We start from the raw sequence: 27,500 nt of genomic DNA, 5'->3' as shown, positions 1-27,500 counted from the left end.
AATATATATATATACTTGTCATGAGATGTAACGTGATGTAATTGAAGTTGAATGTGGTTTATCGTGATGTGGTTGAAAAACTGTGTCACACCCTCACGTGTAGGGTTGGGTACCGAAAATCGGTACCGGTAGGTACCGGTTACTTTACATTCGGTATTTACCGTACCGAATTGCAAAGGAGATTTCGGTACCTCATTTCGGTACTTTTCTACTTTTTTTCCCCCTGTGGTGTCCGGTGTCATGCAACAGTCAACCACACGTGACTGAGTCGTGACGTGACATCGCCTGTTAAATTTCATGTCAGACTTCTTCTAGTCTTCAGAGACTACTTCTCCGCTTGCTGAAGTACTAAAAGTCGGAACAGCGCCACAAAACGAACTTGTGGTCGAAGACATAAGAGTTTCAGAGTAACTCTTCCCGACTCCGGAGGTCCCTGGTTCATGTCTCATGTGCAGGTCATGCAATTAATCAAGAGAGGTGTCGTATTTTGCCAGAGAAGGCAAATATGCTGATCTTTTTGCAAAAGAATTGCTGAGGTGGGAGTTTTATTTTTATTTATTTTTATTTGAGTGTATATTTAACTGTAATATTATATATATATGTATATTGTGCCTCAGTCAGCAGGAGTTTTATTTTCATTTATTTTAATTTGAGTGTATATTTAACTAATATATATTGTGCCTCAGCAATAAAAAAGTGAAAAGCTGTTTAATGTTGTCGACCGTGTTATTATTATATATACTGTATATATATGTCATTTTTAAAAATCAAAAGTACCAAATTAAGTACCGTTTCGGTACCGGTACCGTTTTTAAAGTATCGGTTAGGTACCGGTACCGGATAAAACCCAAACAATACCCAACCCTACTCACGCGTCAGGACTCATCAAACCCTAGCAAGGAGTAATCACTTCCTTATATCCATACTGGTCCTTAGATTGGGCGAGACCCATTTTCAAAATAAAAGTCTTACAAATATCCATCTTATAGATAGATGGGCCAAAGTACCACTTTCAAAATACAATTCAAGAAAGGTTTTTTCATAAATAATAATACAAACCAACAGTTAGAGATGAGAGGTTGGTTTGGGGTATGGTGTGTGTTGGGTGGTTGGTTGGTTGGTTGGTTGAATGGTTGGGTGGTTGGTGTGTTGGTGGTTGGTTGGTTGAATGGTTGGTTGGTTGGTTGGTTGGTTGGTGTGTGGGTGGGTGGTTGAATGGTTGGGTGGTTGGTGTGTGGGTGGTTGGTTGGTTGGTTCTCACCTGGTCATGAAGCCTCCTCCGTCCTGGACCCCGGCGCCGCTGGCCGACAGGGCACCCCCGCCCCCCTCCTCCTGGCCCTGCTCTCCTCCGCCCCCCTGCTCCCCCAGGACGGGGCTGACCCCCAGCACCAGCAGGGCGCAGCGGTGGATCACCGAGTTGCACGCCGCCGTGTACAGGTCCTGGCCCTCCGGCAGCCCCCTGCTGTCCCTGCACTCCTCCTGGGAGGGGGGGGCCTCCTCCTCTCCTCCTCCTCCTCCCCGGGGTCCGGGGGCCAGGCCCAGGCCGGCGGTGGTGCTGCTGCTGGCCCGCTCCCGCTCCCTGCTCCGGGCCGCCTCCCGCGCTGAGAGGAAACATTGAAAGATTTCTGCGCCGTGCGACACAAAGCAGACAAGGCAGGGGAACGTCAGGTTAGAGGCGGGCTGCTGCGCAACACTGGGGGGGGGGGAGGGAGGGGGGGGTCCCTACATGAGGGTGGGTCCCTACATGAGGGTGGGGGGGGTGGGGGTCCCTACATGAGGGGAGGGAGGGGGGTCCCTACATGAGGGTGGGGGGGTCCCTACATGAGGGGAGGGAAGGGGGGTCCGTACATGAGAGGAGGGAGGGGGGGGCCCTACATGAGGGTGGGGTGGGGGTCCCTACATGAGGGGAGGGGGGGAGGGTCCCTACATGAGGGCAGGGAGGGGGGGTCCCTACATGAGGGGAGGACGGGGGGGGCCCTACATGAGGGGAGGACGGGGGGGGCCCTACATGAGGGGATGGAGGGGGGGTCCCTATATGAGGGTGGGGGGGGGGGTTCTCTACATGAGGGGATGGAGGGGGGGTCCCTATATGAGGGTGGGGGGGGGGGGGGGTTCTCTACATGAGGGGGGTGGGGGGCACAGCAAAGTCACAGTCATGCAGTGTTTCCCTCAGGTTATTCCTCAGGCAGGCGTGCAGCGGCCCAGCATCCACAACCAGGGCGGAATTACCAACATCTGTTCTATGGAGTTCTATGGGGTTCTATGGAGTTCTATGTAGTTCTATGGAGTTCTATGGAAGCCAGACGGTTTCATTCCATGGGTTCATGCCACACATTCAAAAAGCCAAGGAGGCCCAGTGTTTAGGAGGGGTGTAACACCAGTGTGCAGTAGGGGTGTAACACCAGTGTGTAACACCAGTGTGTAGTAGGGGTGTAACACCAGTGTGTAGTAGAAGTGTAACACCAGTGTGTAGTAGGGGTGTAACACCAGTGTGTAGTAGGGGTGTAACACCAGTGTGTAGTAGGGGTGTAACACCAGTGTGTAGTAGGGGTGTAACACCAGTGTGTAGTAGGGGTGTAACACCAGTGTGTAGTAGGGGTGTAACACCAGTGTGTAGTAGGGGTGTAACACCAGTGTGTAGTAGGGGTGTAACACCAGTGTGTAGTAGGGGTGTAACACCAGTGTGTAGTAGGGGTGTAACACCAGTGTTTAGGAGGGGTGTAACACCAGTGTTTAGGAGGGGTGTAACACCAGTGTGTAGTAGGGGTGTAACACCAGTGTGTAGTAGGGGTGTAACACCAGTGTGTAGTAGGGGTGTAACACCAGTGTGTAGTAGGGGTGTAACACCAGTGTGTAGTAGGGGTGTAGTAGGGGTGTAACACCAGTGTGTAGTAGGGGTGTAACACCAGTGTGTAGTAGGGGTGTAACACCAGTGTGTAGTAGGGGTGTAACACCAGTGTGCAGTAGGGGTGTAACACCAGTGTGTAGTAGGGGTGTAACACCAGTGTGTAGTAGGGGTGTAACACCAGTGTGTAGTAGGGGTGTAACACCAGTGTGTAGTAGGGGTGTAACACCAGTGTGTAGTAGGGGTGTAACACCAGTGTGCAGTAGGGGTGTAACGGATCGCCTCCCACGGTTCGGCAGGCATGTGTACCGCGGATCAATTGCAAAATGTACCCAAGTAATAATATTATTTCATATTACCGTATTTTCCGCCCTATAAGGCGCACCGGAGTATAAGGCGCACCTTCAATGAATGGCCTATTTTAGAAATTTTTTCATATACAAGGCGCACCGGCTTATAAGGCGCACCGGCTTATAAGGCGCATAGAATAGATACTGCAGTCAAACGTTTGACTGGGGTTGCGTTACGCCCAAGCTCCACCTACTGCGTTGCGTCACCTCTCCATCGGTGTTGTGTCAACTTCCCGTTGTCCAAGCTCCTCCTGAGCGTTGTCACCATCAACGTTCTACCTGCTCCACTGTCAAAAATATATATTTTTCCACCTCAAGTATCAGCCGTTCGTCATCCATTTTTGCAACAAGCGTCAAGGACCTGCGGTGATTCACAGCTGACTCGCGTGAATAGCAATTCGCAATAGCTGCAACCACGAGATATAGAGTAGTTAGCTACAAGCATTCTCAATCTGCTATTATCTCTATTAGTGGATTAACCGCTGTGGTGATTTAACAGCTGATAAAAATACATCAAGTAGACTACAAACAGAGCAAAACAACACCAGAAAACAACCAATAGGCTATACAATTATAACCAACAACCAATATGTGACAGCTCCTGGTGAAATGTGCAACGTACTTTTTCAGTTTTTACACATGCTTAAACTACAGATTGTAAGCTTTCAAATGATGTGTCATACATTCAAATCAGAGAAAGATTGAACACGACAGGCGTATTTGAATGTTGGTTCATCTCAAACACTGAATTGGTTCATCTCAAACACCCACAACAAACGCTGCTAGCGGCTAACAGCTAACAAAACACATCGCTACGAAGGTCTAAACTGTATTTTAATAACATGACAACATACTGGGAGAACATCGACATGCTAAAAACACATAACTACACATAACTAGATGAACACACAGTTCTTGCTTTTGAACACGAGCTAAAACGAAAGTATGTTTACAAATCAACCCTCCCTTACCGGTAGCCTCCGGCAAACGAGAATAATGAATCCAATACACAAATGATAAGTGTTTAGTGATCGTTAAACTGTTGTTTATTATATCGAGTGGGTACTTTAAAACTTAAAGTTGAAAGCACCAAGAATCTCACTTTGTTCCCTCGGAAACTCTGTTCAGTCTTCTTAACTTGGGGTCTTGTGGTGTGGGACTGTAAGTAAGCACAACACCGGTGTTTACTGATTACCGTAATGCTGCAAGCGGTGTGAGTGTCCGAATTGAACAGTTGGGTGAGTACGGCATCCATTCAGAGCACATGATAGAATAACAATAGCATGTAGTGCCGAGAGACGGGAGTCGGAGGCGGCGTATTAAATGTCACAGCTAGACGTTTATTGACAGACATGAACCAGTTGTTATCACACACTTAAAACAGGAACTAAAACTCAGTACCACCCACTTAACCCTCCGTACGGAACAATACTCCCAACTATTAGTTCCGGGGGTGAATTATGTTAACCCACCACAAGCATAGCATTCGCGGAGATTCCAAGATGGCGGCCGTCGTTTACTGATTACCGTAATGCTGCAAGCGGTGCGGCTTTGTAGTTTACCAGTCGTACTGAAACATTGTATTATTATTAAAAAAAAAATATTGGTCATGTAATTTTTACATTTTGATCCATATATAAGGCGCACCGGGTTATAAGGCGCACTGTCGTTTTTTTTTTTTTTTGGGGACTTTTAAGTGCGCCTTATAGGGCGGAAAATACGGTAGTTCATATCTCTTGTAAATCACAATGTAGAGTCGCCATGAAAAGATAGACGCGACAGTTGCGTGCTTTGTTTTACTCTAAAGCGCAATGATAGGTTGATAATGCAGGAAAAAAATATCTGTTGTTTACTCACTACATGTGAATCTGGGAATCCACAACAACAAGGCTGCGTTCGTAAATTCGCTCTGGAATCTGATCAGCATTCATTAGAACGCCTCGTCCAATCAAATTACTTTGGTCCCTTTATGACGTCGGACCCAGTGTGCTCTCTGGCGCTCTCAGAGCAAATTTACGAACGCGGCCCAAGTGCATCATGGCGAGTAGAGTAGAGTAGAGTAGAGTGCTAGTAACGTTGGCGGCAGAGAGGAACTGGAAATGCCTCCCTCGTCATTTAAATCCCATGTAGGGGAGCACTTTGGCTTCTCTGTCAATTATAACAATGACGGTAGAAGTGTGGTCGATCAAAAAGTTACGGTGTGTAGGCCACACATTTGACGCCACATCACTCTGGTGTGTTGGCGGGAGGCACGAAAAAGGTAGCTCAACAACTTCTGATAATGTAGGCATTTTCATACCATGTTTAAAGGAAGGGTTCACTTTATTATTTAGTTAAAAGTGGCAAAAAACATGTTTATTTGTCTGCTTTATTAAAGAGCCCAGTGATTCACTGCTGCAACCAAGCGCCTCCCTCTCTCCTACTGCATCATTTAAGTTGAATGTGTATTTCAGTATAATATGTAGCCTAATGTTTGAGTGTAGATGTTATACACTACCATTCAAAAGTTTGGGGTCACTTAGAAATGTCCTTGTTTTTTTAAGAAAAGCACAGTTTTTTTTCAATGAAGATAACATTACATTAATCAGAAATACACTCTATACATTGTTAATGTGGAAAATGCATATTCTAGCTGCAAACATCTGGTTTTTAATGGGATATCTACATAGGTGTTGAAGAATCTTCTTGTCGGTAAAGATGGAATGGATCAATCTATTGAGGATTTTGTGATCTTAAATGTGTTGTGTCATCTCTATAGATCAGGTGTGCAGCGTACACGAATTGACAAGGAATAGATATCCAAACACGGGTCGTAATGATTACTCTAATTGATTTTATTAGGCAACTTTAGTCCTTCAAATCTGGTTCTCCCAACAGAGTACAAGCATTTAGACAACCTCTTCTGGGATACAGGCAGATTTAAATACCTTTCATGTTATCACAGATGTTACGCAGTAAGTTAAATCACCCTCTCTGGCGCCTACAACCCCCAAGGTATTAAGATAACTAGGACTGGGACGATGCGTCGACGTAATCGACTACGTCAATACGTCGACTTGCGTAATGTGCGTCGCAAATAAACAACATGGCTGCGACCAGTTACGAGCGACGTGTCATTGATTTTCAACAATGCTTAACTCACGCTTTTATTTTGAAGACGCGAAAACGAAACCGGAAGTCTATAATATCAGAATGTGCCTCTTGTTGTCTTTCAGAGTCAGAGAACAGATACCAAACTGCCGACATGTTTGCTGTAATTATATTACTTGCAGTGTTTCCCCTATATGCATTTATTCGTGGCGGGCCGCCACGAATGAATTTCCTCCGCCACTAATTGATTCAGACAGTCCACTTTGATTCAGGCTGCGCAGAAAGGCAGCGAGTTATTATGACCGGAGAACAGAAAAAAAGCAGATTGAAGCTAGATTTAGGCCACTTCCAGACCTACATTTCGTTACGATTTAGGGCGTAGTTAGTTACAATATGTTACAATGTTGCAATTAACCTCGTCGTTTGTGTTCGCACTGCAATCGAGACTGAATCGCTCTCAACAGGCGCGCGGGGCGAGGCGAGTTTTGTGATTGGTCCGAATTTAGCGGGACATTTGGATTTCTCTCTTCACCCGTCGCCGGTCCCTTTAATCCCGTAAACGTATCCTAATCAAAAATGCAACATCATCAGCGACGACTGTGGGTTATTGCATTTACTGCTGTTCTCTGGTTCATGTTCTTATACCAGTGCTCAGTATAGAGTATTTTTAAATGAACATTCGTAATGTATGTCTCTGATGTTCATGGTCAATTAAATCAGCCTATTTTGTGAAACAAATAATGTTCCCGCTAATGGGTTAACCGAGCATTCTCGCACCTAACGTGCAAGCACTTAGCTTCGAACTATTCATAGCAATATGCGCGGGGCAAAAATAATCCATTGCCTCTAAAATCACCACGAACAGAACGGCGGAGGTACGGGTAAGCAGGGCTCATGTTGGTGTCCTCAAAGGTAAGAGTTGGTTTTCTTTAACTCAACTGATAGCATTACCTTGCTGTTGTTACCGAATGCTCCATCTGACTGTCACACTGTGATTTTACTTGTGTAAACAGTTAATGAGTAACGTTAGCCGGTTTTGTGCGTGTACGTGTACTCTCATGTAGGCCTACTTCGTATTGATCTTTCTGTGTGTAAGTGTGTGTGTAATGCGCGTTCCGCATGTTCCGCTGCAGCTGTAGGATATATTGGTATTTCATCACCTTCTATATAAAATCACCTGCTCGGCTTTGTTTTGAGCGCCAGTGCGCGTTTTATGCGCGTGCACGCGGAAAAAAATCGACAAATGAGCGCTCCGCCACTAATGTGAAAAATCCTGGAGGAAACGGTGACTTGGCAGTAGGTAGTCATCACTCGATGCTCGTCTCATTTACAGAACAGCATGGGTTGCTTGCACTGTTTGATCGCGTCATAAAAAATGAACGTCTCACATTGGCGAACATTCACACGGAACACGGAATGGCCGAACTCCGACTGTGCTGTAAAGTGGGTGGAGTATGGACTCCGCACATGCAATAGTATGTATACTAGTATACTAGATAGTAGTATAATCATGCAAGCTTTTATCGACCGGAGATCTCCGACACAGTCGTACATCAATGGCGCGGTTAAGGCTTATCCCTCTGAACCTGGCTGATCATTCGGTGCATCCCTACTCTCAAGTATTGTGATTTTCTGGCGTTTTTCTTTTCCCTGTCAGTGTCCCTGTTAGACATGCCATCATTATGAACAGCTAAGATACTGTAACTTGTTTACCTCCTAACTGTCTCTCGCGACGTGCCCGCCCCACACTTTGAGAAACACTGACCTATAATAATAATAATAACCAGGAGGCAGGAGGGGGGGAGAGAGAGGAGCATGGGAGGGGGAGAGCAGAGAGAGGGGTGAATGTTATATTGTTACTGAGATCGTTATTGTTACTGAGAGGTATAGTTACGGTATTCCGGTTAGAATTTCACTCGAATTGCACTAATTAGAGGATTTTATGTTGGTATTTATTTTGGTATTCCTCCTGAAAATGACTTGAACTTGCCTACTGCATTACTTTGACTTTTCCTTTTATTTGAAGTTAACTTTTATATTTTATAATATTATATTTTATGTTGGACTGTAAGAAAGAGAGGATATTTTTTTGTTGTGGAATATTGCCCTGCAGTGCAGAAGCCTAATTTATATATTTGTACAAGAATAATTGAATAAAATACTGAAATGTTAATAAGAAGTTTTTTTTTTTTTTGTGATCAATTTTTTATTATTATTTCAGGGAGTAAAACAAGGGGAGTGGTAACATCCAAATAAACAAAGGAGAAAATAGAATAACAAAAATACGGTTTATCAGTACAAATACAAAATGCGCATAAACCTTTCAACCCCCCCCCCTCCCCTTCCCTTCCCAATCTCCCTTTACCCCAGTAGTTCCCCACCTACCCCTCCTCCCACAAATGTCCCTCCCGCCAGATACCTCCCACCCACCCGCCCAATCACAACCCCCCCACCACCCACCCCCCCCTATCACAGCCCCCCGCCCACCCCCCCCCACCCAATCACAGCCCCCCCCCCCCTACAGGACCCTATGGAAGGAGCAAATCGATTAGCCTATAGTAGTGTTGAGGATGGTTATAGTTTGGTCCCAGCATGAAACAATAAGAAGTTTTTGACATTTATTTGGGGAAAATTAAGTGATACATTAATCGAACAGTAAAAAAAAAGGTGTTGACTAATCGTTAAATTAGTCGTTAGAGTAGTAGCCCCGCGGTGGCGTAGCGGTCTAAGCACTAGCCACTAGTGCAAGCTGCCCACCGGGGACTGGGATCGAATCCCGGTCTCGCCAGACCCGGATATGGCCAGGGCACACAGGGAGCGGCATATTGAGCGGCCGCTCCCAAGGGCGGTATAAGGACTATTTCCGGACAAGGATCCGTCGCGCAACACCGCCCCCTGGGTGCCGGAATAACGGTGTCGGGCTCGAGGAGCCAGTCAGCTAGTCTGCCTGGCGATCTCCTCTGGGGCTGCCGGCTACGGGGTCGGGCGGCGGATCCTACGCAATAGGCAGGGGATAATTGGATGCTAGGTTGGGTTCAATTGGATACCAAATTGGGTGAAAAAGGGATAAAATCTGAAAAAATATAAAAAATTGTCGTTAGAGTAATCGACTAATCGAAAAAATAATCGCTAGATTAATCGTTAGAAAAATAGTCGTTAGGGACAGCCCTAAAGATAACACCCCCGAATCTGTCTATTTGTGGTGTCACTCCCAACAGTCAAGATCATCCTGACCTTAGCAATGACGTAGCCTGATACTCTTGTTACGAGAGAGAGAGAGAGAGAGAGAGAGAGAGAGAGAGAGAGAGAGAGAGAGAGAGAGAGAGAGAAGAGAGAGAGAATGTGTGTGTGTGTGTGTGTGTGTGTGTATGTGTGTGTGTGAGTGACATGAGAATATATGTTTTAGAAAACCCCATTAGATCCAACAGTGTATAGAGGCCCATTTCCAGCAACCATCACTCCAGTGTTCTAATGGTACATTGTGTTTGCTAATCGAGTTAAAAAGCTAATGGATGATTAGAAAAACGTTGAAAACCCTTGTGCAATTACGTTAGCACAGCTGAAAACGGTTTTGCTGGTTAGAGAAGCTATACAACTGGCCTTCCTTTGAGCTAGTTGAGTATCTGGAGCATCACATTTGTGGGTTCGATTATACTCTCAAAAAGTGTTATGAACAGACAAATCAAAGTTTGAGGTGTTTGGATCACACAGAAGAACATTTGTGAGACGCAGAACATGTGAAAAGATGCTGGAAGTGCCTGACGCCATCTGTCAAGCATGGTGGAGGTAATGTGATGGTCTGGGGCTGCTTTGGTGCTGGTAACGTGGGAGATTTGTACAAGGTAAAAGGGATTTTGAATAAGGAAGGCTATCACTCAATTTTGCAACGCCATGCCATACCCTGTGGACAGCGCTTGATTAGAGCCAATTTCCTCCTACAACAGGACAATGACCCAAAGCACAACTCCAAATTATGCAAGAACTATTTAGGGAAGAAGCAGGCAGCTAGTATTCTGTCTGTAATGGAGTGGTCACCAGATCTCAACCCCATTGAGCTGTTGTGGGAGCAGCTTGACTGTATGGTACGCAAGAAGTGCCCATCAAGCCAATCCAACTTGTGGGAGGTGCTTCAGGAAGCATGGGGTGAAATTTCTTCAGATTACCTCAACAAATTAACAGCTAGAATGCCAAAGGTCTGCAATGCTGTAATTGCTGCAAAGGGAGCATTCTTTGACGAAAGGACAAAATGATTATTTCAAATAAAAATCATTATATCTAACCTTGTCAATGTCTTGACTATAGTTTCTATTCATTTTGCAACTAATTTGATAAATAAAGGAGTTTTCATTGAAAACACGAAATTGTCCGGGTGACCCCAAACTTTTGAACGGTAGTGTTTATATATATATTACCAGTTTTGACATCTTGAATGTTGTCGGGTTTTTACAGAATGGTGTTTTTACAGAATTCAAGGAAAAGGCTGTTTTTTTTTTTTTTTATGTGTTGATCCGAAAAGTTATCCGATCCGTGACTCAAAAAACGTGACACGATCCGATCCGTGAGTTAGGTGATCCGTTACACCCCTAGTGTGCAGGAACACTGAGGAACATGTCCCCTGTAGGGGAACCCTATGAAGAACCCGTTTTGGCACCATGGACTTAGAACTCTGTGGAAAAGTTTCTACGTTGCACCCAAAACGGTTCTATATTATGGAACCCAAAAGAGTTCTACAGGTGCATCTAAAAATATATATATATATCGAGGAAAATGTTCCAGAATTTCATTAAAAAAGTTAAATGTTTATATATTCTAGATTCATTCCACAAAGTGAAATATTTCAAGCCTTTTTTGTTTGAATGTTGATGATTACGGCTTACAGCTCATGAAAATCCAAAATCCACTATCTCAAAATATTAGAATATTACATAAGACCAATCAAATCAAATAAAAGGATTTATGAAACAGAAATGTTGACCTTCTGAAAAGTATGTTCATTTATACACTCAATACTTGGTCTGGGCTCCTTTTGCACGAATGACTGCATCAATGCGGCGTGGCAAAAACATCTCCAGTCTCTTCAAATCTTTTTCTTATTCTTTGTACTTGACACTGAGACACATTGAAGGTGTCAGCCACCTCAGCAGTCTTCAGCCTCTTGATAATCAACGCTTTGGTCTCAGGGTGAATCTTAGGCATGTTGTCAGAGGTCAAGTTGCAGTTGATGTGAAGGTCTGGTGTGCTGGGATTCTTTTTATACACACCCACTAATTGATTGATCAATTATTGATCATAGGTGAGGCTGTAATCTAGGATTGGGTGCATCATATGACAAGGCGACAAGACTTTTGTCTTTGCAAAAACTGACTCAGTGGGCTTTACCAAGCTGTGAACGTTAGAATGCTTTTCAGCAGTTTCGTTATGCACCAAAACATTATTTCAAAAGCTGTTGGGATTGAATGTAGCCATTTCTTGTAAACATTTTTTGATTAGAAATATATTTGAGGGGCACTTAAGGTCAACTTGTACCCAAGCGACAATACTTTTGTCAGGGACTGTATGGTGCCAAAAAGGGTTCTACATGGAACCCAAAAGAGTTCTATATGGCGGCAAAAAAGGGTTCCCCTACAAGGGACAGGAGGTGGGGGATGGGGGTTGGGGGGAGGGGTGTTACTCACTCCCAGCGGTCATGACCTCATGCTCCCTCTCCTCCTCTTCCTCGTCCTGCTCCTGATGCCCCTCCTCCCTCTCGCGGTCGGCCCTCTCCTCCAGCTCCGCCTCCTCATCGATGGTGCGTGTGAAGGAGTGTTCCTGGGGGTCCATCTCCAGAGAGTCCTGGTTGTCTGAAATCTGATCAGGCACCCCACCCCCCCCATCAACAATCTGATCAGACATCCCCCCCATCAACAAATCTGATCAGACATCCCCCACCCCCCCATCAACAAATCTGATCAGACACCCCCCCCCCCCCCCCCAACAAACAAGCACACAATGGGCCCTTTCACAATGGTAGGAAATACACCATTCCTCATTCATCCTCCACTCGTCGGTGGTGATTTCTTTAACTCACTCGTTGCCAAAGAATTCCGGGAACACTCAACCACCTAGAGCGCCATGTGTTGTATGCGGCATTTACCTAGCAACAATACTCTGATTGGCTACAAAATAAAGCGTCATCATTTATGCCTTTCTAGTGATTAAAGCCAGCGTTGGGACTCTAGAATGTTGACCATTTGGGCAACTTTATTCACCCTCTGCACTCAGAGTTAAGGAATTGAGGAGGAAAGGATGAGTATTCAGAAGCAGCATGATACACCTGGAGTAGAGGTGATACACCTGGAGTAGAGGTGATCAGTAGAGGTGATACACCTGGAGTAGGGTATGGTGATCAGTAGGGGTGTGGGGGGACTTACCCTCCTGTCCCTGGAGGAGGAGCGGGTCTGGGTCAGCTCCATGTTCTTGCAGGCCAGCAGGCGGTTCCGGACCTTGTACACGCTCCGGTACACCTCCGCCAGGGTCTTACAGGGCTGGTACCTGATTGGACACACACACACACACACACACACACACACACACACACACACACACACACACACACACACACACACACACACACACACACACACACACACACACACACACACACACACACACACACACACACACACACACACACACACACACACACACACACACACACACACACACACACACACACACACACACACACACACACACACACACACACACACACACACACACACACACACACACACACACACACACACACACACACACACACACACACACACACACACACACACACACACACACACACACACACACACACACACACACACACACACACACACACACACACACACACACACACACACACACACACACACACACACACACACACACACACACACACACACACACACACACACACACACACACACACACACACACACACACACACACACACACACACACACACACACACACACACACACACACACACACACACACACACACACACACACACACACACACACACACACACACACACACACACACACACACACACACACACACACACACACACACACACACACACACACACACACACACACACACACACACACACACACACACACACACACACACACACACACACACACACACACACACACACACACACACACACACACACACACACACACACACACACACACACACACACACACACACACACACACACACACACACACACACACACACACACACACACACACACACACACACACACACACACACACACACACACACACACACACACACACACACACACACACACACACACACACACACACACACACACACACACACACACACACACACACACACACACACACACACACACACACACACACACACACACACACACACACACACACACACACACACACACACACACACACACACACACACACACACACACACACACACACACACACACACACACACACACACACACACACACACACACACACACACACACACACACACACACACACACACACACACACACACACACACACACACACACACACACACACACACACACACACACACACACACACACACACACACACACACACACACACACACACACACACACACACACACACACACACACACACACACACACACACACACACACACACACACACACACACACACACACACACACACACACACACACACACACACACACACACACACACACACACACACACACACACACACACACACACACACACACACACACACACACACACACACACACACACACACACACACACACACACACACACACACACACACACACACACACACACACACACACACACACACACACACACACACACACACACACACACACACACACACACACACACACACACACACACACACACACACACACACACACACACACACACACACACTCTGGTCGGCCATGACACCTGACTGGCTTCTCTGATGAAACATAATAATCACCAACTATATCAACCAACATCTCACAGTATCATAATCATATTGGGGTTCACATTTGAGGCCAACTGGATACACAACATGGAGCATACACCACACAGCCTTCCTTCTTCCATGATGCTGCCAGCACAGGACTGGGATACAACACAAGCTGACGGCTAAAACCATACCAACCAAATAATCTGATATTATTATTATTATTATTATTATAACAGTAATAATAACAACAACAACAATAATAATAACAACACTAATAATAACAACAATAATAATAATAACACTAATAATAACACTAATAATAATAACACTAATAATAATAACACTAATAATAATAATAAAACTAGTGCAGGCTTCTCTCCTGGATAGCATTATCAAAACCTGACTCAGGTTAAACCCAGACCCAGACCCAGACTCAGGTTAAACCCAGACCCAGACCCAGACTCAGGTTAAACCCAGACCCAGACTCAGGTTAAACCCAGACCCAGACCCAGACTCAGGTTAAACCCAGACCCAGACCCCCTCAGACCTACCTGCCCTCTCCGCAGGCCTGGCCCAGGAGTCCTGTGTGTTTGAGCAGAGCAGCCAGGACGAACCTGGATACCGTGTCCAACAAAGATTCATTACTGAGGGACGCGTTGTCCCAGTCTGGAGAGAGAGACACCCACACACACATTAATACCCCGACACCTCCTCCTGAAAAGGCTCCCAGTCTGGAGAGAGAGACACCCACACACACACATTAATACCCCTACACACCCCACACAAATACCCCTTCCTGAAGAGGCTAACACCAACTAGGCCTGGAACAACTCTGAAATAATTGTCTAATGGCGATTCAATGATCTAATGGCAATCTTGACTGCTGCTCCGACACGCTAGCTAGCTAGCTAGCTGGCTAACAACAAAGAACACGGCGTCAGCTAGACAGCTGCTCTGCATGTTAATCACATCACAACACGCTGGTAGATACACATAACTAGATGACAAACTCCCTTTTTTATTGATGAGGATGCATCATTAAGAGGCATGGTTTAACTTCATAGGCTGCTGCGTTCGTACATTATATGGGTCACATAACAGTGAAACAATTCTATTGTTAATTGCAATGATTTTGGAGACAATTAATTATTAATTAATTATTTGTACAGCAACATTCTGAATAGTTCCAGGCCTAACACCAACCCTCTCAGACCTGGTGGTTCATTCAGCACTAGAACCCCCACACACCCACCTTTGCTGACGGCGTAGTCCTGCAGGTTGACCCAGAGGCTGTTGGTGGGCTCCTTGGTGCCGCCCAGGGCCAGGTCCACCAGCGTGGCCATGTCTCCCTGCAGGGGGCAGTCCAGAGGCCTCTGCTCCTCGTTACCAGACAGGGCCGCCTCCAGCAGAGAGCTGATGCAGGAGTCTGCCACACACACACACACACACACACACACACACACACACACACACACACACATTAAAATAATGTAGCATATAAACGAACACACACATAGGTACAGCACATTCTGACAGATGGTTCTTGGCTGAAATGACAACAAGGCTCTGAACAGACCTCTAACTAGTCTCTGAACACAGACCTCTAACTAGTCTCTGAACACAGACCTCTAACTAGTCTCTCAACACAGACCTCTAACTAGTCTCTCAAAACAGACCTCTAACTAGTCTCTCAACACAGACCTCTAACTAGTCTCTGAACACAGACCTCTAACTAGTCTCTCAACACAGACCTCTAACTAGTCTCTCAACACAGACCTCTAACTAGTCTCTCAACACAGAGAGGGTTTTCAATCGCTGAAAAGTTCTATTGATCAGACAGTCAACAATAGGTTTTGGACTGACATGGTATTACTGTCATTAACAGGTCTAGTCTCTTAACACAGACCTAGTCTCTCCACTCACTGATTTCCACCAACACATCACTGGCAGGCCGTACCCCCCAGACATACACACTGCAGGGGTCTGCCAACCCAGAGTGTCTGTTTCTCTACGCTGGGTCTGCAGTACAGTGAGCTGGGTTGGGCGTCACTGAATAATCAACATCAGCTGAAGTGGCTGGTGGAGGTGTACAATATGGGAAGACACTCTCTCTCTCTCTCTCTCTCTCTCTCTCTCTCTCTCTCTCTCTCTCTCTCTCTCTCTCTCTCTCACACACTCACACTCACACTCACACTCACACTCACACTCACACTCACACTCACACTCACACTCACACTCACACTCACACTCACACTCACACTCACACTCACACTCACACAGACACAGACACAGACACACAGACACACAGACACAGACACAGACACAGACAGACAGACACACACACACACACACACACACACTCACATCCTCACACCCTCACACCCTCACACATACACACATACACACATACACACCCCCAGACACACACACACACACACACGCACCCTCACACGCACCCTCACACGCACCCTCACACCCACACCCTCACACCCACACACACACACACACATACATACACACCCTCACACCACCGCCCCCCCCACCCTCCCTCCCCTCCTACCTAGCTGAGGGATGTCCATCTCCAGGCCGTTGCTGAACAGCGGTGTTCTGAGCCAGTAGCCTGTGTCCTGCTCCTCCAGAGAGGTGGGGGCCCCCTGCAGCATGCCCCCCAGGCAGCGGCCCACCAGCAGGGCGGCCGTGCGCTCCAGGTCCACCAGCCACACCCAGGACTGGGCCGGCTGGGCCAGGGGCAGCCCCGCGGGGTCCACGAAGTCTGGAGTGCCTGGGGGGGGGGGGAGAAGACAAGAAGATTGACAAAATAAACATGACATATTATATAGCGGATGAGTATCAAGAAAGAAAAAAGAGGAGTGGATGGATTCCTGGAGGGTTAGAGTGTGGGGGGGGGGGTCCTGACCGTGCAGAGGCCACTGCAGCTCCTGGTCCTCCAGAGGGGAGGCGGCGGGGAGCAGCCTGTTGAGGCGGTCCAGGGGGGGCAGCAGGTCCAGCAGGTACCCCAGGAGGGGTCGGGCCACAGACACGGGCAGCAGCAGCAGAGAGTTGACGATCTGACACAGCATGCTGCCTGCTGCTGACACGTAGATCACATCTGGAACAGAGAGAGAGGGACAGGGAGAGAGTTTTATATTATCTAGAACAGAGAGAGGGACAGAGAGAGTTTTATATCATCTAGAACAGAGAGAGAGAGAGAGAGGGAGGGAGAGAGTTTATATCATCTAGAACACAGAGAGGGACAGAGAGTTTTATATCATCTAGAACAGAGAGAGAGAGAGAGAGAGAGAGAGAGAGAGAGAGAGAGAGGGAGGGAGAGAGTTTATATCATCTCTAGAACACAGAGAGAGAGAGAGTTTTATATCATCTAGAACACAGAGAGAGAGAGAGTTTTATATCATCTAGAACACAGAGAGGGACAGAGTTTTATATCATCTAGAACAGAGAGAGGGACAGAGAGAGTTTTATATAATCTAGAACAGAGAGAGAGAGAGAGAGAGAGAGAGAGAGAGGGAGGGAGAGAGTTTATATAATCTAGAACACAGAGAGGGACAGAGAGAGAGTTTTATATCATCTAGAACAGAGAGAGAGAGAGAGAGAGAGAGAGAGGGAGGGAGAGAGATTATATTATCTCTAGAACACAGAGAGAGAGAGAGTTTTATATCATCTAGAACACACAGAGAGAGAGAGAGTTTTATATCATCTTGAACAGAGAGAGGGGGACAGAGAGAGTTTTATATCATCTAGAACACAGAGAGGGACAGAGAGAGAGTTTTATATCATCTAGAACACAGAGATAGAGAGAGTTGTATATCATCTAGAACACAGAGAGAGAGAGTTTTATATCATCTAGAATAGAGAGAGGGACAGGGAGAGGGTTTTATATAATCTAGAACAGAGAGTTTTATATAATCTAGAACACAGAGAGAGAGAGAGTTTTATATAATCTAGAACACAGAGAGAGAGATAGTTTTATATCATCTAGAACAGTGTTTCTCAACCCTCTCCTCGGGGCGCCCCAGCCGCACCACATATTTGATCTGTTCCACCACCAGCTCACCTGATTCCACTAATCAAGTACAAAGCAATTATGGTTTGTACTTGATTAGTTGAATCAGGTGAGCTGGTGGTGGATCAGATCAAATATGTGGAGCGGCTGGGGCGCCCCGAGGAGAGGGTTGAGAAACACTGATCTAGAACACAGAGAGAGAGAGTTTTATATCATCTAGAACACAGAGAGAGAGAGAGTTGTATATCATCTAGAACACAGAGAGAGAGAGAGTTTTATATCATCTAGAACACAGAGGGACAGGGAGAGAGTTTTATATCATCTAGAACAGAGAGAGAGACAGAGAGAGAGTGTGTGAGAGAGAGAAAGAAGAAGTAAAGAACAGACACAGAAAGAGGAGGACAGAGAGAGAGGGAGGGAGGGATACACAGAAAGAGGCAGATGAGTAGACAGAGAGCGAGAGAGAGAGAGATAAAGAAGGTGTAAGGGACAGACACAGAAAGAGGGGGACAGAGAGAGGGAGGGAGGGATACACAGAAAGAGGCAGACCAGCAGACAGAGAGAGAGAGTGAGAGAGAGAGAGATAGAGGGATGAGACCCGAGGGGGGGGGGGGGTGTGGAGAGGTAGAGGGAGGAGTTGAGTTGCTGCTCACCTCGTAGTTTGTGTGTGACGGCGCCGTTCCAGGAGCTCTCCCTGAGCAGGGCAGCGGAGCGGGAGAAGATGTGCGTGGCGTGGGGCAGCAGGAGCTGCAGGTGCTTGTGGAGGAGAGCCACGCTGCTGGAGGTCTACACACACACACACACACACACACACACACACACACACACACACAAATACCTTTATACCACACTGGTGGAGGTCTGACACACACACTTTTTTTTATAATGTTTTATTTGCCATGCAATCAACTTGTCAGTCAACTGTTGGAGTGTGGTATGTTTTGATCTAGGCACAGGGTCAGCCATAGTCGCCCCTGGAGCAGTTAGGGGTTAAGTGCCTTGCTCAAGGGCACATGCAGCTCCACCTTTCATTAGCTAGCCGGCCTCTCTATAACCTCTAGGCTACCACCGCCCCCTATGATGTGGCACTATGCCAGGAGTCGTTACCACGCACGCACGCACGCGCACACGCACACGCACACGCACTTTGTGGGACCTTGGTGACAGAGTTGATGTGGCACTATGCCAGCAGTTGTTACCACCCCCCCCCCCCCACACACACACACACACACACACACACACACAGACCCCCCCCCCAGGTGGTCTTACCTCGGTGACAGAGTTGATGTGGCAGTAGGCCAGTAATTATTATCTCACACACTCACACACACACACACACACACACACACACACACCCACACACACACACACACACACACACACACACACACACACACACACACACACACACACACACACACAGACCCCCCCCCAGGTCTTACCTCGGTGACAGAGTTGATGTGGCAGTAGGCCAGTAATTATTATCTCACACACTCACACACACACACACACACACACACACACACACACACACACACACACAGACACACCTGGGTGACAGAGTTGATGTGGCAGTAGGCCAGCAGCTGTTTCTGCAGGGAGCAAAGCAGCTGGTGCAGGTGTGCCGGCTGGCTGCTGTCAGAGGAGGACGAGCCCTGGAGCAGCTTGTCACTGTTCTTCTCCAGCTCCCCAAACGCCTGGTCCTGAACACACACACACACACACACACACACACACAGCATATGTTATACACACAGACAGACACACACAGATACAGAGAGGCGCACACAAACACAGAGACACACACACACAGACACTTACACCACACGCACATACACACAAAAACAACAACAACAACAGCAACAACAGGCAATCAAGAGCAACAGCAACAACAACAACAACTGCAACAACAACTGCAACAACAACAGCAATAACTACAACAACAACAACAACAATAACAACAACAACAACAACTACAGCAACAACAACAACAACCGGAAAACTAGCTAGCTAAGACAACAGGCGGGGATTGTGTGGGGATGACTCATGCTGCGGCCATCTCCCCTGCACAGAAGGAGAGAGGAGAGGAGGAGAGGGAGGGGAGGGGAGGAGGAGAGGAGGAGAGAGGAGGAGGAGAGGGAGGAGGAGGAGGAGAGGGAGGAGAGGGAGGAGGAGACGGAGGGGAGGGGAGGGGAGGAGGAGAGGGAGGGGAGGAGGAGATGGGGAGGAGGAGAGGGAGTAGGAGGGGAGGAGGAGAGGGAGGGGAGGAGGAGATGGGGAGGAGGAGGAGAGGGAGGAGAGGGAGGAGGAGACGGAGGGGAGGGGAGGGGAGGAGGAGAGGGAGGGGAGGAGGAGATGGGGAGGAGGAGAGGGAGTAGGAGGGGAGGAGGAGAGGGAGGGGAGGAGGAGATGGGGAGGGGAGGGGAGGGGAGGAGGAGCTAGCTAGAAGGTCAGAGGTCTCTCCTCACCGTGTAGAAGCCCAGGTTCCTCAGCAGTGTCTTCATCAGGATCTCGGCCAGGTGCGTGTCGGGGGGGTGGCCCCCCGGGGAGCCGTAGGAGGAGGGGTCGGGGGTTAGGCCGAAGCCCAGGCAGGAGGAGGAGGGGGGGGGGGGCGGGGCCTCTGGGCCGTCCGGGGGGCAGCTGTAGCCCAGCAGGGAGGCCACGTGGGTGTGGTCCTGGAGGCTGGTCAGGATGATGTCCAGCTGCATCCTCTGGGGAGACACACACACACACACACGTGAGAACACACACACATCAGAAGACACACACACACACACGCACACGAGAAGACACACACACACACGAGAACACACACACACACACACGAGAAGACACACGCACACACACGAGAACACACACACACACATCAGAAGATACACACACACACAAGAAGACACACACACACAAGAACACACACACACACACACACACAGACACACAGACACATACGCAAGAATACACACACACACACACACACACACACACACAAGAACACACACACACGTGAGAACACACAGGCGCACACACAGCTATCTGTCCACTCTGCAGCCTTGACCAGACGTAGAGGTTACTACGGCAACAACAGCTTTGGACACGAGAGAGGAAACAGCGTGAGCATCTATTAGTAATAGATACACAACGGGTCCATGAAAACAGGCGTCCGATGGCGTGATTTAATCACGCCCGCGTCACGGTTAAACATCACCTGTAGTGGTATTTCTACACCGCGGCCGATTTGTGCGTCGTGTTCCCTTGACGTTTGACGTTCTGGAGAAACTACGGTAAGTTTGTCATCGCAGGGCCAGAAGCCACCGCCATCGATCGTGGAAATGAACACCTCAAGCATCGGTTTCTTGTCGTTTCTTTGTTAGATTTTGTCATGTAACAAACGTTCTATACAAAAAAACAACGACGCCCTCGAGGTCGTGATTTATCGTCGCGATGTTCTCTCTCGGCCGTTAACTCACTCACCGCTAAAGAATTCCGAAACACTCAACCACCTTAGAGTGCCGAGTGTTTTTACGGTGATGTTTACCTAGAAACAACACTCTGATTGGCTACAAATGAAGCGTCGTCACTGATGCATTTCTGGTAAATAAAGTCATTCTTGGTACTCTAGGAAGTTTTAGCGACTTTATTCACCCTGGGTGCTAAATGAGTCAGGTCACGGTCTTAGTGCAACACATAAGCAGGTGCTAGGTGGGTGACCAGGTGTAGGAGCGTACCTGTCCTTTAGAGAGGCTACCCTGGGTGCTAGGTGAACAGGTGTAGGAGCGTACCTGTCCTTTAGAGAGGCTACCCTGGGTGCTAGGTGGGTGACCAGGTGTAGGAGCGTACCTGTCCTTTAGAGAGGCTACCCTGGGTGCTAGGTGACCAGGTGTAGGAGCGTACCTGTCCTTTAGAGAGGCTACCCTGGGTGCTAGGTGACCAGGTGTAGGAGCGTACCTGTCCTTTAGAGAGGCTACCCTGGGTGCTAGGTGACCAGGTGTAGGAGCGTACCCGTCCTTTAGAGAGACTACCCTGGGTGCTAGGTGACCAGGTGTAGGAGCGTACCTGTCCTTTAGAGAGACTCTCCCAGCGGTCGGGACCCTGGGGCAGGAGGGAGTGGAGCAGCTCCATCCTCTCTCTCAGGGGGGGCAGGAGCATGGTGGCCCCCACAGACAGGGTCTCGATCACCGCCTGGACACACACGGACACACACACACAGACACACACACAAATAGAGAGAGAGAGAGAGAGAGAGAGAGAGAGAGAGAGAGAGACAAAGAGAAAGGGAGAGAGAGGCAAACAAAGAGAAAGGGAGGGAGAGGGAGAAAGAGAGAGATTCTGTTGGTAGTGCTTATCTGTTGGCCTGTAGCCAACTTCATCACCCTCTACTTCATCACCCTCTACTTCTATTTATCACTCTCTAATTCTATTCATCACCCTCTACTTCTATTAATCAACCTCATTGCACACTTTTAACAAATGCAGGAAATCTTATCAGTCCATATCCCTTCTAGACCTTCTAGACCTCAGACCTTCTAGACCTCAGACATTCTAGACCTTCTAGACCTCAGGCCTTCTAGACCTCAGACCTTCTAGACCTCAGAACCTTCTAGACCTCAGAACCTTCTAGACCTCAGACCTTCTAGACCTCAGACCTTGTAGACCTTCTAGACCTCAGACCTTCTAGACCTCAGAACCTTCTAGACCTTCTAGACCTCAGAACCTTCTAGACCTCAGACCTTCTAGACCTCAGACCTTCTAGACCTTCTAGACCTCAGAACCTTCTAGACCTCAGACCTTCTAGACCTTCTAGACCTCAGACCTTCTAGACCTAAGACCTTCTAGACCTCAGACCTTCTAGACCTCAGAATCTTCTAGACCTTCTAGACCTCAGGCCTTCTAGACCTTCTAGACCTCAGGCCTTCTAGACCTCAGACCTTCTAGACCTCAGATCTTCTAGACCTCAGATCTTCTAGACCTCAGAACCGTCTAGACCTCAGACCTTCTAGACCTTCTAGACATCAGGCCTTCTAGACCTTCTAGACCTTCTAGACCTCAGACCTTCTAGACCTCAGACCTTCTAGACCTCAGACCTTCTAGACCTCAGACCTTCTAGACCTCAGGCCTTCTAGACCTCATAGACCTTCTAGACCTCAGACCTTCTAGACCTCAGACCTTCTAGACCTTCTAGACCTCAGACCTTCTAGACCTCAGACCTTCTAGACCTCAGGCCTTCTAGACCTCATAGACCTTCTAGACCTCAGGCCTTCTAGACCTTCTAGACCTCAGGCCTTCTAGACCTCAGGCCTTCTAGACCTCAGGCCTTCTAGAGTGTAGAACCCACGGGCCCCGTCTGAGGCAGGGTGACGCCATGGTGAACCAGACAGAACCAGAAGGCCCGGCGGTGCAGCAGCTGACCTCCTGGATCTCGTCCGGCACGGAGGCGTCCATCAGTCTGAAGAGCAGGTTCCTCAAGGGGCGGGCCTGGCGCCCCAGGATGCTGGTGGCCACGCCCCCGGCCAGGGCCAGGGCCAGGTGATTGGACAGCAGCCGGAGGCAGAGCTTCAGGAAGTTGTGGTGCTCCCTGCGTGATTGGAACAAACATGTGACGACGATGAGGAAGAGGAGGAGGAGGTTGGAATGACGAGGTGAGGAAGAGTGAATTGGTCTGCAGGAACCAAGTCATTGATGTATTTTTAGCGTTTAGGAAGTTTAGTGTCCATGTACGTTGTGTAGAACATTGTGGAGGCTGTTGAACTCAGTGCCTACAAGCCTGAAATAACAACGCCTCACACCTGGCCTTAGGGGAGTGAAATGACTGAGTGAAGTATCTGTTATGAGTTGATTTCAGCCAATCACTCGGTCGCAAGGCGTAGCTCTGAATCAGAAACGCGTGGTGTGCAAGCATGGGGGAGGGGGAGGGGGAAGAGGGGGTAAAGTAAAGCCAATGGTTATGGGCCGTCCGTTTTCTCCCCACGGCCTTTCTATTGGACTTAACGAAGGTTTTCTATTGGCCTTAACGAAGGCTTTCTATTGGCCTTAACGAAGGCTTTCTATTGGCCTTAACGAAGGCTTTCTATTGGCCTTAACGAAGGCTTTCTACTGGCCTTAACGAAGGCTTTCTATTGGCCTTAACGAAGGCTTTCTACTGGCCTTAACGAAGGCTTTCTACTGGCCTTAACGAAGGCTTTCTATTGGCCTTAACGAAGGCTTTCTATTGGCCTTAACGAAGGCTTTCTACTGGCGTTAACGAAGGCTTTCTATTGGCCTTAACGAAGGCTTTCTACTGGCCTTAACGAAGGCTTTCTACTGGCCTTAACGAAGGCTTTCTATTGGCCTTAACGAAGGCTTTCTACTGGCCTTAACGAAGGCTTTCTACTGGCCTTAACGAAGGCTTTCTATTGGCCTTAATGAAGGCTTTCTATTGGCCTTAATGAAGGCTTTCTATTGGCCTTAATGAAGGCTTTCTATTGGCCTTAACGAAGGCTTTCTACTGGCCTTAACGAAGGCTTTCTATTGGCCTTAATGAAGGCTTTCTATTGGCCTTAATGAAGGCTTTCTATTGGCCTTAACGAAGGCTTTCTACTGGCCTTAATGAAGGCTTTCTATTGGCCTTAATGAAGGCTTTCTACTGGCCTGAACGAAGGCTTTCTACTGGCCTTAACGAAGGCTTTCTACTGGCCTTAACGAAGGCTTTCTACTGGCCTTAACGAAAGCTTTCTACTGGCCTTAACGAAGGCCACTATATGTTTTGAAACCCATATGGAAATGATAAGAAAGTTTCTGGAATTATCCCGATTATCTCCCAGCCCTAACCACCACCACCCCAGGGTTCCCACAACCAAGTCACCCATGTCTATTTTCAAAAGCTTTTAAAAGCTTTTTTGCGATTTCAAGGACCCATGGGAACCCTGCCACCCCCCCCGGCCACCGGAGCACCCACCTGGAGGAGGGGAATGGCAGGGGGGGCACGTCGCTGTTGATTCCGTCGCAGTAGCGCTCCAGGAAGGAACGCAGGTGGGAGAAGGTGCTCTCCTCCAGGTCCACACAGTAGGGGCGGTGCCACGCCACCACTTGTCTGAGGACACACACACACACACACACGGACACGGACACGGACACGGACACACACACGGACACACACACGGACACACACACGGACACACACACGGACACACACACACGGACACACACACAAACACACGGACACACACACACACACGGAGACACACACACACACACACACACAGACAGTCAGTCAGTCTAGGAAAGAGAACATGGAGAGCTGGTCCAGGGGGAGGCTGGGGGAGGTAGACATCGGAGGCCAGGGGGAGGTTGGTGGAGGTAGACATCGGAGGCCAGGCCTCATTGTAAACGTATGGAACAGAATGAGGAGACGCCATCTCTCCACGTGAGTCAATATTGTCACGGGTAGGCAGAGTGGCTACGCTAACCCCCCACCAAGTCACAATATTAACAATATTGGTGAATTCCTCGAAATTATTATTGCTCTCCTACAACAATATGTACACACACACACACATCACGTGTCTTTGAAACCTGCTCCTCATTCCGTTCTCACGCGTTACGATGACCCCCCCTGTCCCCCCGACCACTACCCCCACCAGCCTCTCCTGGCCTGGACGTATCTCCCACAATCACCCAAACATCTCAAATCCCTCCCCCTGGCTGAGTCGGACACACAGTACGTTGACCCACTCACAGCCACTTTGTTCTGGACTGAAAACCCCCACGTTTTCTTTACACACCGCGCTAACGGTAAGCCCCCTAGCACCTCAACCTTTGACCTGTCACGTTAAAGCCCTCTGGGGGCGATGGGGCTGCTTATGGGAGGGTTGGGGAAGGAGGGGGAGGGGGGTGGGGGGTGTAAAAGTCCAGGGCCCAGTCAGAATGATCCCGATTCTTTTTTGTTTCTTTGCAGGACCCTCCTTTCATGACTTGCGTTCTACCACCCAGTATGCTTACATTTACAAAATCTCATCAGGATAAGCTAGTATAAAGCTATTTTGCAGTTTTTCTGTGTAGGAAGCAGGCTAAAGCCCGGTACACAAGGATTTTCAAAATCTTAACAGATTTTTTATCTGAGACAGAACCCACACATGAAGATAAAAAATATTGGATTGAACAGCCTTGATCGAAAGGGGGAAAGGGGGAAAATCGGCCCAATATCAGCCAGATTATCTTTATGTGTGTATCAGGCTTTATTTACAAGCGGCCAACTAGTGGTCGTTGTGTGTAAAATAGCAGCTTGAGCATTGTAAAGAGGCGGCTCTTTTAGTAGGTAAAAAGGCACGGCTGTTCTAGTGTTAAGACATTCTGAAGGGCTCTGTGCCCAGAGTACTGACCGGTCCCGGGGCAGGGCGGTCCAGGCCAGGCTGTGGGAGGTGCCGGCTGAGATCTGCTGGATGGCCACACCGTCCAGACCCACCACCTTCTTGGGCTTGGTGATGGGGCCCGTGGAGTTACCCTGGCCGCACTGGCCCATGGAGTTGTTGCCCCACGCGTACACCTCGTTGTCTGGGGGGAGGAGGGAAGGAGGAGGGAAGGAGGAGAGAAGGAGGAGGCAAGGAGGAGGCAAGGAGGAGAGAAGGAGGAGGGAAGGAGGAGGGAAGGAGGAGAGAAGAAGGAGAGAAGGAGGAGAGAAGGAGGAGAGAAGGAGGAGGCAAGGAGGAGGCAAGGAGGAGGGAAGGAGAAGGGAAGGAGGAGGGAAGGAGGAGGGAAGGAGGGAAGGCGGAGGCAAGGAGGAGAGAAGGAGGAGAGAAGGAGGAGAGAAGGAGGAGGCAAGGAGGAGAGAAGGAGGAGAGAAGGAGGAGAGAAGAAGGAGAGAAGAAGGAGGAGGCAAGGAGGAGGCAAGGAGGAGAGAAGGAGGAGGCAAGGAGGAGAGAAGGAGGAGGCAAGGAGGAGGGAAGGAGGAGAGAAGGAGGAGGGAAGGAGGAGGCAAGGAGGAGGCAAGGAGGAGAGAAGGAGGAGGCAAGGAGGAGAGAAGGAGGAGAGAAGGAGGAGAGAAGGAGGAGGCAAGGAGGAGGGAAGGAGGAGAGAAGGAGGAGAGAAGGAGGAGGCAAGGAGGAGAGAAGGAGGAGGGAAGGAGGAGAGAAGGAGGAGAGAAGGAGGAGGGAAGGAGGAGGGAAGGAGGAGAGAAGGAGGAGGGAAG

General features: G+C 48.3%; 1 protein-coding gene across 1 annotated transcript in view; it reads right to left on the bottom strand.

Moving 5' to 3' along the window:
* herc1 (HECT and RLD domain containing E3 ubiquitin protein ligase family member 1) overlaps positions 1–27,500 on the bottom strand; it is a 215,688-nt gene that overhangs the window by 154,585 nt on the left and 33,603 nt on the right. Inside the window, exons 12-25 of the mRNA XM_080532022.1 lie at positions 26,695–26,866; positions 25,272–25,406; positions 23,747–23,912; positions 22,394–22,519; positions 20,809–21,051; positions 19,891–20,043; positions 18,994–19,126; positions 17,237–17,428; positions 16,880–17,101; positions 15,572–15,745; positions 14,871–14,985; positions 12,696–12,816; positions 11,961–12,132; positions 1,262–1,625 (exon numbers count right to left, since the gene is read on the bottom strand). Of these exons, the coding sequence (XP_080388148.1) occupies positions 1,262–1,625; positions 11,961–12,132; positions 12,696–12,816; positions 14,871–14,985; positions 15,572–15,745; positions 16,880–17,101; positions 17,237–17,428; positions 18,994–19,126; positions 19,891–20,043; positions 20,809–21,051; positions 22,394–22,519; positions 23,747–23,912; positions 25,272–25,406; positions 26,695–26,866 (2,488 nt within the window). The remainder of the gene's footprint in view (positions 1–1,261; positions 1,626–11,960; positions 12,133–12,695; positions 12,817–14,870; positions 14,986–15,571; positions 15,746–16,879; positions 17,102–17,236; positions 17,429–18,993; positions 19,127–19,890; positions 20,044–20,808; positions 21,052–22,393; positions 22,520–23,746; positions 23,913–25,271; positions 25,407–26,694; positions 26,867–27,500) is intronic.

This window comes from Nansenia antarctica, assembly GCF_963989245.1.
Source record: "Nansenia antarctica genome assembly, chromosome: 5".
Classification (NCBI taxonomy): Eukaryota; Metazoa; Chordata; class Actinopteri; order Argentiniformes; family Microstomatidae; genus Nansenia; species Nansenia antarctica.
This window is presented reverse-complemented; position numbering and strand designations above follow the sequence as displayed.